The following is a 14313-nucleotide window of genomic DNA, read 5'->3' as shown; positions in this document are numbered from 1 at the left end:
ACTATTGAAATGCGCTGGAATAATTCTAAAAGTGGTGGTTCTCCATTTGTGATTGAGACAAATACGTCGCAAACACCCTCAAACATGAAACAGATCATCATTTTTGGTATATGTGTCCCTGTATATGTATTAATGCTGATTGGGATTATGGGATTTTTTCTCTGGAGACAAAAAATGTATAAAGGTAAATTTGAAACAGTTTGTAACTACATTATTTTCTCCTCTTTAATTGTTGGTTTTATCCTGTATTAGTTATAAGAGAGAGAGAGAGAGAGAGAGAGAGAGAGTGTGTGTGTGTGTGTGTGTGTGTGTGTGTGTGTGTGTGTGTGTGTGTGTGTGTGTGTGTGTGTGTGTGTGTGTGTGTGTGTGTGTGTGTGTGTGTGTGTGTGTGTGTGTGTGCACACGGTTAAATCATTATTTCTCTTCTTATTGTGTAAATTATAAAAAAAATGAGAGTTAAAGCAACTTGACCTACACAGTTACATGTTTCAATTCCGGCAAACACATTTCAATTACCTAAAAAAAATTAGATATGTAATACGTGTACGTGACAATAGAAAAATATTACTCAATATATTCTTCAATAATCAATACTATAATGTCTTCTAAAATACAAGTATATTTCATCTTTGTTGTCACCGTTCTGGCTTACAGATCGGATATGTTTAGAAAGAAACAACGTCCTACTTTTTCTTGCTATATGAAGTTTAATGACAAAGGACTAAGTGCGGTTTTATGCAATTTCCCCCCCCCCCCCCAAAATCAAAGTTTTAGAAAGAGCTTTAAAATTAGGTGAAAGATAGTTAAAATCATATTGGAAATAAAGGTGTAAAAGGTTATCACCACAGTGACGTCATAATGTAGAAATGACGTCATGAATATTGCATTATTTTGATAAATTGATGTTTTGTAGCAAAATATGGGTGTTTTCCGATGGTTATTCGTCTGGGAAACATCGAGCGCAGGCTTGCTCAAGTACCATTATTTAGTATAATATGTATAACTATCTGAATAAAAAATATATGTTAAAATCGCACTTGAGCAGACCTGCGCTCTATACTTCCGAATGCAAAATATAGAGCAAAAATGGGAATATATTCATTTGTTTGCAAATTTGCGGGAATTAGCTCATTTAGGTGACGTCATAGATAAACAGGGAGTGAGCAATGATGACTAAAATCATTATTAAACTTATAGGCATCCTCTTTACAGTGATTTGTGAAGATTTCATTTTTATACGATACTATTTAAAAATTGGTTGAAATCGGGGGCAGATATTTGACCATACCGCACATAGTCCTTTACGTGCATATTTTATTCTAAGATATAACAAATAATAAAAAATTAGATATCATTAATTACATTGACATTTAGTATTTGGAACTTATTAATGAGTAGTTCCTAAATATAATGTTCTTAAAATGTGTATATATTTACGAAACTATATTCGTTGTAACATGGATCAGTTTCAAAGTCACTTTCTTGAAATGATAAATGAAGCTTTTTCATTAGCAAATGCAAAATATAACTTTTTCAAGAAACAGAATAACGAGGTACATTTTGTACGGTGGCTGCCATAGGACATATGCTTGAGATATTTTTTTTTAAATTCGTGGCCACGAAATAAAAGTCGTTCCCACAAAATAAAAGTCGTGGCCACGAAATAAAAGTCGTTCCTCCGAAATAAAATTCGTAGCGACGAAATAAAAGTCGTGGCCACGAAATAAAAGTCGTTCTCACGAAATAAAATTCGTTCCCACGAAAACAATTTAGTTTCCACGTAATATATAATTTGAAATGAAACTACAATTGAAGAAGTTTATCGAATAATATATCAAAAAGTTCATCTTTGATATTTCATAATTCCTTCAAAATAAACATTGTATCTATAGAGGCAACATATTGTTACAAAAACAGAACCTTTGATTTTTATTATCAAATTCCGCGGAATTAACAGTAGGTAATAGCCAAATAAACATGAACCAGTTGTGCTAATAATTTCAGTTACTGTAACATTTTACAGCCTTGTCTATATTTTACATTTTATATAGCACTTTTCAGCAGGATGCATATTGATTTGATAAAGTCAACTGGGCTAAAAAATGAAAAAAATTAATTTTTGATGTGTTTTACGGGTCATATCAGATATGGATTCGTCAATGGATAAAACGAGGGATTTTTTCGATATATTTTCCTATCTGATGTTCTAACAGTAATAAATACAAGTCGTAATAAACAAAGAATAAGCTGGTTCATAGAAAGAGTTAACTTGTATATTGACCATCTAAAATGCTGAAATACATTAAAAGTAGTATATTACACAGAACTTGTTAAACCCATTCCATTCTCATTTAGTTACAACAACAAAAATTCGTGGGAACGACTTTTATTTCGTTGGAACGATTTTATTCGTGGCGACGACTTTTATTTCGTGGCCACGACCTTTTTTTCGTGGCCACGACTTTTATTTCGTGGGAATGACTTTTATTTCGTGGGAATGACTTTTAATTCGTGGGAACGAATTTTAATTCGTGGCCACGACTTTTATTTTGTGGCCACGACTTTTTTTTGTGGCCACGACTTTTATTTCGTGGCCACGACTTCTATTTCATGGCAACAACTTTTAATTCGTGGCCACGAATTAAAAAAAAAAATCTCAAGCTTATGTCCTATGGCAGCCACCGTAACTAGGAAAGTTCATGCATTTCTATAATTTCTTGAATCACTTAAGATATTTTGTACATCTACACAACGAATAATATTAACTTTAAACTCGGCAAATTATATTCTTGAAATCGACAAACGCAATTCTAAACAATTGATTAGAATGTTAGCTTTTGAAAAGTTAACTAGATATGTTGTTGGGGGGGGGACACAATTCAATGATTAATCTATGAATATAAACATGATTCTTGTACCTTATATAAACATGGATAAAACACAAGTTACATAACTATAAATGGTACAAGAATTAATTGTACAATAATCAAACGGAAACCATGTGATTGCAGGTTTCTAAAATACCAATTGCAAATACTTTGTACCTCAATTTTTTCAGCCTTGAGTAATTTATGGGTATGAATTATATTGTTTTTAGATAATTGATTAGAATAAACTTTAACATGATAAATAGCTACATGTATTTTTTGTGTTTTTGAGATCATGTTTGAAAAAAAACAATACGGGTGTTTTGTACTTCATTAAGTAAAGAATGATTTTCTGTAAGATTTTTAAATATATGGATTTTTTTTAAATGGTCGTTTATTTCTTAAAATCAATTACGCTGTAGACAGCTAAATACGCTTATCTCAAACGTGCTAATAAAAGGATCTATACTATACTACTCTTTTTTCGGATTACTTAAATTCACATGTGAGCCTCAAGTGTGCGTACGATATTTGTTGCCTAATCTTTCTATACAAGGGCAATGGTATCGTATGTTCAACAAGAAAAGAAAGGGCTTTCATGAGAAATCCATTATATTTAAAGGTAAAACAAAACAAATGGATCTTCAGAAACTAAAAGATTTGGTCAGCAAAGGGGAGATGACTGTCCGCCATGTTAGATGCATAATACTGGGATGCGGCGGTGCAGGAAAAACGACACTTTTAAGAAGATTGCAAAATGCAAATTTTAAGGATCTGAAGAAAATCAAAGTGACAGAGCTGGTTGACGTCCATGTAAACATCTTCGACGTATTGGAAAATGAAAACACAATTCAAAGTAAAGTTTTTATTTTTATATAGACAAAAGCAATTATTACAGAAGGTACTTGAGTGCTGCTGCTATATTGATGGTCAGCATTTATAAATTATTTCATTATTAAAAAAGGTTGTAGCTAATCATATTCGGTATCCTAAGGATATAAAATATTGTGTTTGTTCTGCCAGACCAATAATTTTGATAGCCTTTTTAATTTGTCACTGTAATAAAACCCACCATTTATATCATGGAACTAGCTTGTTGCTTTAAGAAAACAAACGACCGGCGACTATTTTCTCAGTGTTGAAATCTAAAACCAATGCTGTAGCTTTAAAAAGAATCAATCTACACTGCGTATTTTCTTTAAAAAATGTTTTAATTAACGAAATAATAAATACATATTGATTAATTCAATTTTCATTTGTTCATTAATGTTTTTCAGTTAAACATTTCAAGATTATTAAGGTCTTTCGCTCAAAAGCGGAAGACCTTACTATTACTCTGAAATTTTTTTTCAGATTTCTTATTTTTTTTTTCTTCTAGACGCCAACTTTGATCCTTAATATCTCGCTCGTTTGTTCACCGATTGATTGGAAATTTTCAGGTCTGATAACATGCCTCGCGATGTTGTCGTTTCATAATTTACTTGATGAAAATCCTCAAGACATATTTCATTTGCTATATAAATGCAAATAAAAGGAGTTGTATAGGTGTTGAACCAAAGGAAAGAAAAAAATGCAAACAAAATTCACGTATTTTTCGTTATAGTTATTCACATGATAAAAATTTGTTAAAAGATGTATTTTAAAAGTTTTTGGTCCAACAGTGACCTTTCATTCGGTATACAGAAAAAGGGGCGTCAACAGTTTTTTGTCAATAACTTGTAAAGGAATAAACATTTCTAATGCATTATTGAAGCAAAGTTGTAAAGAGTTTTATAACAAATCCGTCCGTAGTATTCAATTTGATGGTTTCGTAATTAATAGTCAGTATTTGCAGAAACATTTTTGGTCGGTCCATTTTTGTAGGGGAGAAAACATTTAAAATTGAATAGCAACAACACAATGTAGGTAAACATGGGTGAAGCAAAGATTTGTAAAGAGTATATTTGAAAGGTGAGATTGAAAATTTTGAAGAGTTTAAATGAGTTAAATTGGACGAGATGTTAGGCATCTTGTACACGGCTTTGCGTAGATCATCGCTATTTGTGAATAAATATGTCGCTTGATAGTCCTCGGGAAAACAAAACACTTATTAGGTTAGTTACTGACTCACTACGGAAATATTTTGGGTTGATCAATCTCATAGACGGCTCGGCTTCGCCTCGCCATCTATGAGATTGATCAACCCAATATATTTCCGTAGTGAGTCAGTAACTAACCTAATAAGTAATAATAGTAGCTAGGAAGACGGCTTGATAAGTTATAATGCGACCACAATAGAAAGTTATGATGGCATTCAATGTTAACAGTCGCATTAAATTATTATAATACAACTCTTTCAATGCTATTTGAAGAGCCCTTCCTAGTATTCTGAAGAAGAAGAAAATACATTAACATTTAATAATTACCTTAAACTTTTAAAACAAGACAAGGAGTTTACGAACTGCTTTCCCTTTTATTTCAAAATTAAATTTGTTGACGGTTTATAATAATAAGATTATGGTGTACAGATTCAGAATATTCTATATTTTGTAAAAATACAGTATTTTTAAATTATCTAACATCAAACTGATCATGGTGATTGCTTCTAGCTATCTATATATCATTATTGCCGATCATTCCTTTAAAAGGAATACTTGTTGTTTGTTTCAAAACTGTGCCCCTCTCTATATTTAGATGCATTACAAGACTCGGGTAACAGATCGATAGCAGAGTCGCTAGCTGTTTTTAGGCCGTCGCCCAGACGACAGTGCATGTGCTTGTAGAGCTTGACGTACACATGTTTAACGCCCCACTGTTTTACTGTAACGAAGACATCTTGAATTGTTTTAGTACTGAGATATGTGTTAATAAAATGGTTCCAATGCATGGTTTTCTACAATACACGGCCGTCATATAAAGAATAATGTGTATTACTGCTATGGCAAACGTACGCCGGCAATTTAAACGAACCGGGGATTGCTTCCGATAGAACATTTCTTTTAAAGCAAAACAAAATACTGATTTACGATGCAGATGATATTATCATCATAGAGATGATTTTAAAAGTGAACTTAATATTCGTATACGATAATATTTGAATTCAAAGCCGCATATTTTTAAAGGGGCATGGTCACGATTTTGGTCAAAAATTATTTTTCCGATTTTAATATTTACAATGCTTCATTAAGGTATTTTTTTTTTTTTATAATTTATTTCTTTTTCAAGGAACAAACATACAGAAAAGACATTCAGTCACACACACATACACACCCACACTTATGAAAAAACACCTAAATGTATTATTTAGTGGTTACTTGCCTACATAAAAAGAAAAAAGAAAAAAAAGAAAGTTTAAGTGACAAAACAGAAATAGAAAAAATAGTCATAATGAAAATAGATTAGATGTCAGCATCAAAGATACATTTCCAACTATCCCATAATTTTTCAAAATATTGTAATTTACAAGTTTGTACTGCAGCATATCTTTCAATATTGTATTTTAGTTTTAAATGACAAAGGAAACCAATTAAACATGGAATCTTATTTGACATAAGACAACAAAATATATATTGTTTCATATAAAGAATTATAAAATTAATGACTTTGTTATGAAACGACAATGGAAGTTGGCCAAGTATAATATTAGACATATTAAATCCGACTCTTTCAGAGGTCTTTCTGTAAATGTATAAACTAAGTTCACTCCACAGGGTATGTATTTTCTCACAAGAAATAAAAACATGTATAATAGTTTCAACATTACTTTTACAGAACCCACATATGTCAGTAGTTTTGACATTAATTTTTTTAAGGTAGAAACCAACTGGAAGAATTTTGTGTAAAATTCTAAATTGAAGCCATTGTACAGAAGAATCTTTGGTAGTATTAAAACAAATCTTAAAAATGTCACATATAGTAAGATCTTCAACATTATAATCCGTTAGATCTGTTTTCCATTTGGTTACAGCAATTGGAACAACTACATTTTCATTCAAAACATTATAAATAATTTTTGTACACTTTTCATGGGGTATAACTGTTTGGAAAAAAAATGGTATACATGGATTAGGATTTCTTTTAACAGAAGTCCTGTCAATATTAGACATTTTGAAAAACTTAAAAATTGCTGTTTTTACACTATTGTATTGCATTTTACATAGAACCTTGAGACTGTATTTACATTTAAATTCCTCAATATCTAAAAAATTACAATTTTCATCATAAAAATCTTGAATAACCTTTACACCGGTCTTGTACCAGGCTTTAATAAAAACATATTTATTTGCTATGTGTATATTTGAGTTATACCACACTGGAGTATTTAAAAAATTATCTTTTACCTTTGGGTGATTCTTATAGGTAGTAATAAAACATAACCATGAATTTAACACATCTTTCCAAAAATCATTGTTTACCTTGTGTAAGCATTCAATTACAAAACTATCACCAAAATCAAACAATTTCTGTAAAAAATCATTTCCATAAATGGTAAATAAAAAATCCATCCAAGGTTTGTGTGCTTTTGTAAGCCTTTTAATCCAAGAACACTTAAGAGATGTTATAAAATTGTTAATGTCAACCATTTTTAACCCTCCTGACGAATAGTCCTGAGTAATGACTGACCTCTTAACTTTATCAATCTTAGATTTCCACAAAAATTCAAAAATAGTTTTGTTAAGGTATGAAATTGTTTCTTTCTTTGGATTTGGTAGTGATATGAATAAATGATTTAGTTTTGGAATGAGCAAACTTTTAATAACAGTAATTCTACCAATGGGAGTAAGAACTCGTCGTTTCCATTGCTGGACCATAGCTATAAATTTTGGAATTAGTAAATTATAATTAATATCGACAATATTATGAAGATCTACCGAGAACTGAATTCCTAAAGCGTTAAATGTTGTTGACCCCCAATCCAATTTCCATCTTGTGTGATGATAGACCTGATCTGAAAATTTTTTTGATCCAATCCAAATAATCTTTGTCTTAGATGTATTTATTTTAAGACCAGAAAAACTAGAAAAAAATTCTATGGTTTCTAGAGCTGCAAAAAGAGATTTGGGTGAACCATCAAGGGCTAGTGAAGTGTCATCTGCATATTGTGATATCTTATGTTCATTATCGTTAATAAATATACCTTTAATGTCTTTGTTTTGTTTAATCATTATTGCTAGGATTTCTGCACACATGATAAATAAATATGGAGCAACAGGGTCTCCTTGCCTACATCCCCTTTGTACAACAAACTGTTGTGATAAATGGCCGCACTGTAAAATAGCAGCATGGAAGTTTGTATTTAAAATCTTAATCCACTGAATAATATTCTCCCCGAAGCCAAAATATTTAAGGACTTGGTATATGAATGACCACGACATAGAATCAAACGCCTTTTCAAAATCTATAAGTACTAAAAGACCAGGTATGTTTTTGAACTCAGTATAAGATAAAAGGTCAAATATAAATCTAGTATTCTCTCCAATGTACCTTCCCTTGATAAATCCAGACTGTGTATCAGATATTAAATAATCCAAAACTTTCCTGATTCTGAAACTAACACACCCTGAAATAATCTTATACAAAACATTCAAAAGAGTGATTGGTCGCCAGTTTTTTAAAAACTGTCTAGGTTTATCACCTTTAGGCAAGCATGAAATAATTCCAAGCCTCTGTGAGATGGGGAGTTCCTTCCTCAGAAATATACAGTTAATGGCTCGTACAACAAAATTTTTAATATCTTTCCAAAAAACTTTAAAAAATTCAGCAGTGTACCCATCACTTCCAGGAGATTTGTTGTTCTTCATATGTTTTATGACATTCAATACCTCTTTTTCTAAGAAAGCCTCTTCTAAACCATTTGACAACTTCTTTTCTAACTTGAGTGAATTGTAATTAGAAATAATATTATCTAAATCAATCTTTACCAAATTTGTATCCACACTTGCATATAATTTTTCATAGTACTTCTTAACATAATCTAGTATTTCTCCTTGTTCATGCAGCGTTCCAATATCCTCAGCTTCAATTTTTTTTATTGTTTTATTTAAATAATTTCTAGATTCCAAATTGCAAAAATATTTTGAAGGTTTTTCGCCTTCCTCCAACCATTGGGCACGAGACCTAACCATATGCCCAAGTAACTTTTCCTTGCGTAGTTTTTCCAAAGCACTTTTTTTTCATCCAAAGTATTAATATCAACAGTAGAATTTGATTCAATATACTCTATCTCCTGAATAAGCTTTTCTTCAGTGTTGTTTCTGACCTTTTTTCTATATGTTGAATAAGAAATAGTTGCCCCCCTTATTTCCATCATTAACACCTCAAAGAAAAGACTTTCGTCAATACCACTTTTACATTGAAAATTACCACTCTCTACATTGTCTAGATATTGGCTACTGACTGACTGAATAATATCTTTTACTTTTACCACATATTCTTTGTCCGACAAAAGAGTATTATTAAACTTCCAAAGCCCACGTCCTTTGGTGAAAGGATTAAATTTTAACTCAAGCAAAACAATGGAGTGATCAGACCTGTAACCCGGTTTAATAGAGCAGTTTTCAACTAAATTTGACAAACTATTAGAAATAAGAAAAATATCAAGGCGGCCTTGTTTCAATGGATTTTTCTTGCGCCAAGTGTAGACTTTTTTATCTGGATTCAGAACTCTATAATAATCGATAAGTTGCAAATCTTCCATAATTTCTAAAACTTTACTACGAGCCTTAGGGTTATTAACTCCTGTGTAATTAAAAGTGTCAAGAGAAGGATTTAGAGTTAAATTAAAATCACCACATAGTATAAAATAATCATTATCAAAATCTAGAAAAATATCCCTAATATTTTCATAAAAACTAGGGGTGTCCATATTAGGCCCATATATATTTATAAGTGTTACCTTGTTTTCTTCAATGATTAGATCCAATGCAAGTAAGTTACCATCTGTGTCTTTCCTTTCTCTGAGGACTTTGAATTCAAAGTTGTTATTAAAAAGTATACAAACACCTCTTGAATTTGACATGTATGAGTTAAAGAAACATTTATATCCCCACTGAGATTCAATGAATGGTTCATGCTCAGGTATAAAATGCGTATCTTGAAGACAAATTATCGAGTATTGTTTTTGTTTGTAGTAATTTATGACATCTTTACGTTTATTTAGAGTTGCAAGCCCCTGACAGTTCACCGTAGCTATTGTAATATTATCTGACTGTGGCATCGTGGAAAGTAATGAAATAAAAAACAGTGCAAAATAACATAATAGAGAATGACTTAGATTTCAGCAAGTAACCACTTACCAGCCCATTATTTGACAAAAACACACACACACATAGACATTCACACCACAAAGCACACCTATCGTTCATTTATTTGGTATGGCGATCCCGATCAATTCACTGTTCTTTGTCCTCGATCCCGATCGAATTGTTGCTCCCGCATTATCGGATTTAGAGTTATTTTAGCTTCAAGTCCACCGAATCCAGTAGATCGAATTTGTGCCGAACTCCTTGGTGGTCCAGTGCAAACGTTTTCCCGTTGAAGTACCAGGCTCTGTCAATTCGCTGGTCGTCGTTTAATCGCCGAAGAAGTTGTGAATTTTGTTGAGTGATATGATCAAACATAATAAAGTTCTTTTTTACTTCTTGATTTGATCTGTGTTTAATCAAATTAACTTTTGCCTCTGTGTTTTTGAATTTGGCGATGACAGGCCGAGTTTTTCCACGTTCCCCCGGGATCCGATGGATTTCCAAGATGTCGGCAGGGTCGATGATCACTCCTACTGTGTCTTTCAAAATTGCGCAGAGATCCTCTCGGAGATTTTCCTGTCCTTTCTCCTTCCATCCTATGAACTTAATATTGTTCTTTTGGGAATACTGCTGGTTTTGATTCGCTAATGTATATGCAGTTTCTGTTAAAGTTTGATACCGCTTCAAATTATCTTTTAAAGATCGCAGTTCTTTCAGATGTTCGTGGAATTTCTCTTTCAATGCGTCTAGATCCATATTCATTCCCTCTGAAATGTCTTTGGTGCAAGATTCAAATTCTTTAGCTTTTGTGTCGATCTTACTATCAAACTCGTTTCTCACCTTGGCCGTAACGGTAGACGTGAGTTCCTCTGTAAGCGCTTCTTTTACTTCTTTGATGATTTCATTTTTTATTTCTCCCTTGATTTCGGACACAATCGTCGTAACAATGCTTTAAATATCGTCGTTTTTTACCATTGATGTTCTGATTTCTGACAAACTTTGGTGTATGAGTTTCAATTCATCGGAAATATCAGTGGCGTGGCCCTCCGTATCTGAACTACTCGTGCGCTGTAATTTTGACGGTCTTTTGTCAGATACAGTTGAGTTTTTTACAGACGATGGGGCGGAATGCAGACTCAATTGTACTAACCTTTTGTCTGTTGTTTTCTCGTTCTTTTTTTCTTGTTTTTGTTTTCCCTCCATAACCAGCGACATATTCCAACACAAAACAGTCCGATGAGTAGGTACTCACTACGAATATTTTAACTTCACAGTTCACAATATAATATCTTTAAAGAACACAAAATACAGCAACAGCCGGATTTCCTACTGTTCCTTTATGGATTCAGCGCTTTTAGTAAGCCTTTAAAGTTTTAAAGAGACAAAAAAGAGCAATTTTTGCGGAGCCGTCTAAAAAACCGTCAGTCAGCTTTCATCACGTGACCGGAACCCCTCATTAAGGTATTTTTAATAGGCAACCGAAATTTGAGTGTTATTTGTTGAGTTATAAGCGAGTTACAGAGCTTGAAATTCTTCGCTATGTAAACAAAGCGTTTGTTTACATTTTGAACGTTGAAGTAAAAATTTCGGTTTTAAACCTAAAACGAATGTGTTAAACGTTAGGAACTGTTTATCTATGCTTAAAATAAGTAATTAGATAGACAAATAAGCTGGAAAAAGATTTTTTTACAGGTATATTGAACCTATGTAAACAAAAACAGGGCACGAGCCTTATTTACATGACAAAGAATTGTGAGCCCTGTATCATGCTTATAACTCTACTAATGACTCTCAAATTTAATTTGATCATTAGAAATTCATTTCTAAAGCATTGTAAATTATAAAAACATAAAAATAAAATTTGACCAAAATCATGACCATGCCCCTTCATATTACGATCATTAGAGATATTAATAATGACTTGTCCCGCATTTCGCATTTTTTATTTGCAAAACATCTACAAACGAAAATCTCAAACAACCTTCAGCAACAGTTTATAATTTATTTATTACATACACATAATTTTAAAGAGATAATTAAATAAATTGTGCTTTATAATTGTACTCGCTATCTTCCGTGGAAAACATTGCATGGAAAAAATGTTGTTCAATGTTCATCAAATACGCTATAGCCGTAGCAATCGAAAATAATTAACAAACTGTATATTGATAGATTGACACATTAACAAACATTCAGACCCGCAGACAAACTCGATAAAATGTAGACTCAATGTGTGAGTTCTTTACCGTTTTCCTTTTGGGGTATTTTGAATCACGTGTGTACGCTATGTGTACATATAGATTAATAATATGAGTGTTGAATTTTTAAAAGATAGTGTGTACATGTAAAGCAATGCAATGCTAGGGCTATTAATTCGAACAATGTATACCGTAAGGGTCGGACTGATACTAGTTCTGCTTGTTCTACAAATAGCGAATGTAAGACAAAGTATTCGGGTGTTATTTTTTTTTAAATAATAAGTATTGCTCATTTAAAACCTTGCAGCACTAAACAAAGTATTTCATCTGAAGCATTTATTTAGTAGTTACCTTAGCTGCATATATGTTGATTACCATCCGAATTTTTTCATAAAGGGCTATACAGACTAACATTACCTTAGAATTTGCCGCTGTTCATCAATTTATTAAAAAGACGCGCAGATTCAAGTCCCAATATCTCGTTTGATATGGGATTTATTACGTCTATTTTTATCATTTTCATTAAGGACCGACGAGACGTTCCTCAATTTTATATAATTTTCCTTGATAATTCATTCCTTATTTACTAACATTTAAACCTGTTAATACCAAAAAAATCAGAGTACATTACCAGGCTCGTTTCGGAACTAGAATATTTCAAATTTTCCTTTAAGTAGCACGCAAAATGCATTTGAATGCTTATAAGTAAAGTTATACTATATATTTTCATTTGAACACTTTATATCCAAACAAAAAAAGAATCATATTACATAAAAATATAATTATGAAATAACGAAGTGGAAATATTCACATTGTGGAGATGGGAAAAAATGGAAGTTACATATAGGTTGCATCTGACCTTAATGTTATACAAGCAATAACTTTCTAAAAAAGCTTGCCTCATTACCTAAATTCATTCAATGGAAGATGCATATGTATCAAGTTATCTTATAAGAAATGTTTTTTTTAATTTTGTCTGCGGATCGTAAATTATTAAACTGAACGTGCAGATTAAAGAGGCAATTTCAATATTTTTCTTCGATCTAGTGCATATACATGAATTTATGTATATCACTAGAAATTAAATCATTTCATTATTTGAAATTATTTTAGGAATGCACATGTATCAAATAATCTCAAACACCCAAATTAAAAATTGAATTTGTTATGTTAGATGGAAAATCAAAGGCATGTTGTCAAGCACGAACATGTGGCATCGTTTTTGAAAGTGTGTGTGTGGGGGGGGGGGGGGGGCAGCTTCATCCAAAAACTTGACAAGCAATTTAAAAAATGGGGAATTCTGAAAATCTTATTTCGTTGGTTTTGGGGGGGGGGGGGGGTCATTTACATTTTAACTTCAATTTAAATCAATTAGAATTACTTATTTTTTGGTTTCATTTATTACATGCTCCAACAAAAGTGGAAGATCCATATCTCTATTTATTATATGGTTAGTAAAGAAAATGTCTGCAGCGAAAAAAATGGGTAAGACCACCTACACACCATGTGCTCTGGCCCCACTTGGACTCGCCAAAAAATCAGCGAGCAAAAATTATGAATGAGACATACAATGTATTATGGCGCGTAGTCACGCAACAGCTGAGATCTCAGATAAATCCATCGGCATAGATACATAGGGAGAGTGTCAACTTAGAACTACATGTATTATACTTTGGATTGAATGTTTTAGAAGAAATCGATCGAATTAACATACACACTTAATTGACTAGCCATTGTTTGATGTGTATTTAGTACGACACGCGAGTGAAACTTTTTTCCCGATGAATGAAATCGCCCAGTTGATCGAAAATCGGGTCACAGCCCACTTCGGCGAATTACTTGTACGTAGCTTCTCCAGTAAATATTCCAATTATATGAATATATATTTGTTTTAATTAATCCAAATTGATGATTCTTTGTTAATGATCATGATAATCCAATACCAACTATTACTTACATTGTACCGTGAAAGACAATGTGTATCGTCTTGTTGCGTTGACACCCCCTCTTTTTGAACGTTCAAAT

General features: G+C 32.2%; 1 protein-coding gene across 1 annotated transcript in view; it reads left to right on the top strand.

Annotated features, from left to right (window-relative positions):
- Window positions 1-18: 18 nt before the first annotated feature.
- Window positions 19-14313, top strand: part of LOC128163241 (uncharacterized) — a 45167-nt gene continuing 30872 nt past the window's right edge. The window contains exons 1-2 of the mRNA XM_052826784.1: window positions 19-184; window positions 3490-3723. Of these exons, the coding sequence (XP_052682744.1) occupies window positions 85-184; window positions 3490-3723 (334 nt within the window). The 5' untranslated portion in view covers window positions 19-84. The remainder of the gene's footprint in view (window positions 185-3489; window positions 3724-14313) is intronic.

The sequence above is a fragment of the Crassostrea angulata genome, chromosome 9 (genome assembly GCF_025612915.1).
Source record: "Crassostrea angulata isolate pt1a10 chromosome 9, ASM2561291v2, whole genome shotgun sequence".
Taxonomy (NCBI): Eukaryota; Metazoa; Mollusca; class Bivalvia; order Ostreida; family Ostreidae; genus Magallana; species Magallana angulata.
The sequence above is the reverse complement of the archived record's forward strand: the minus strand, read 5'-3'. Positions and strand labels throughout refer to the sequence as shown.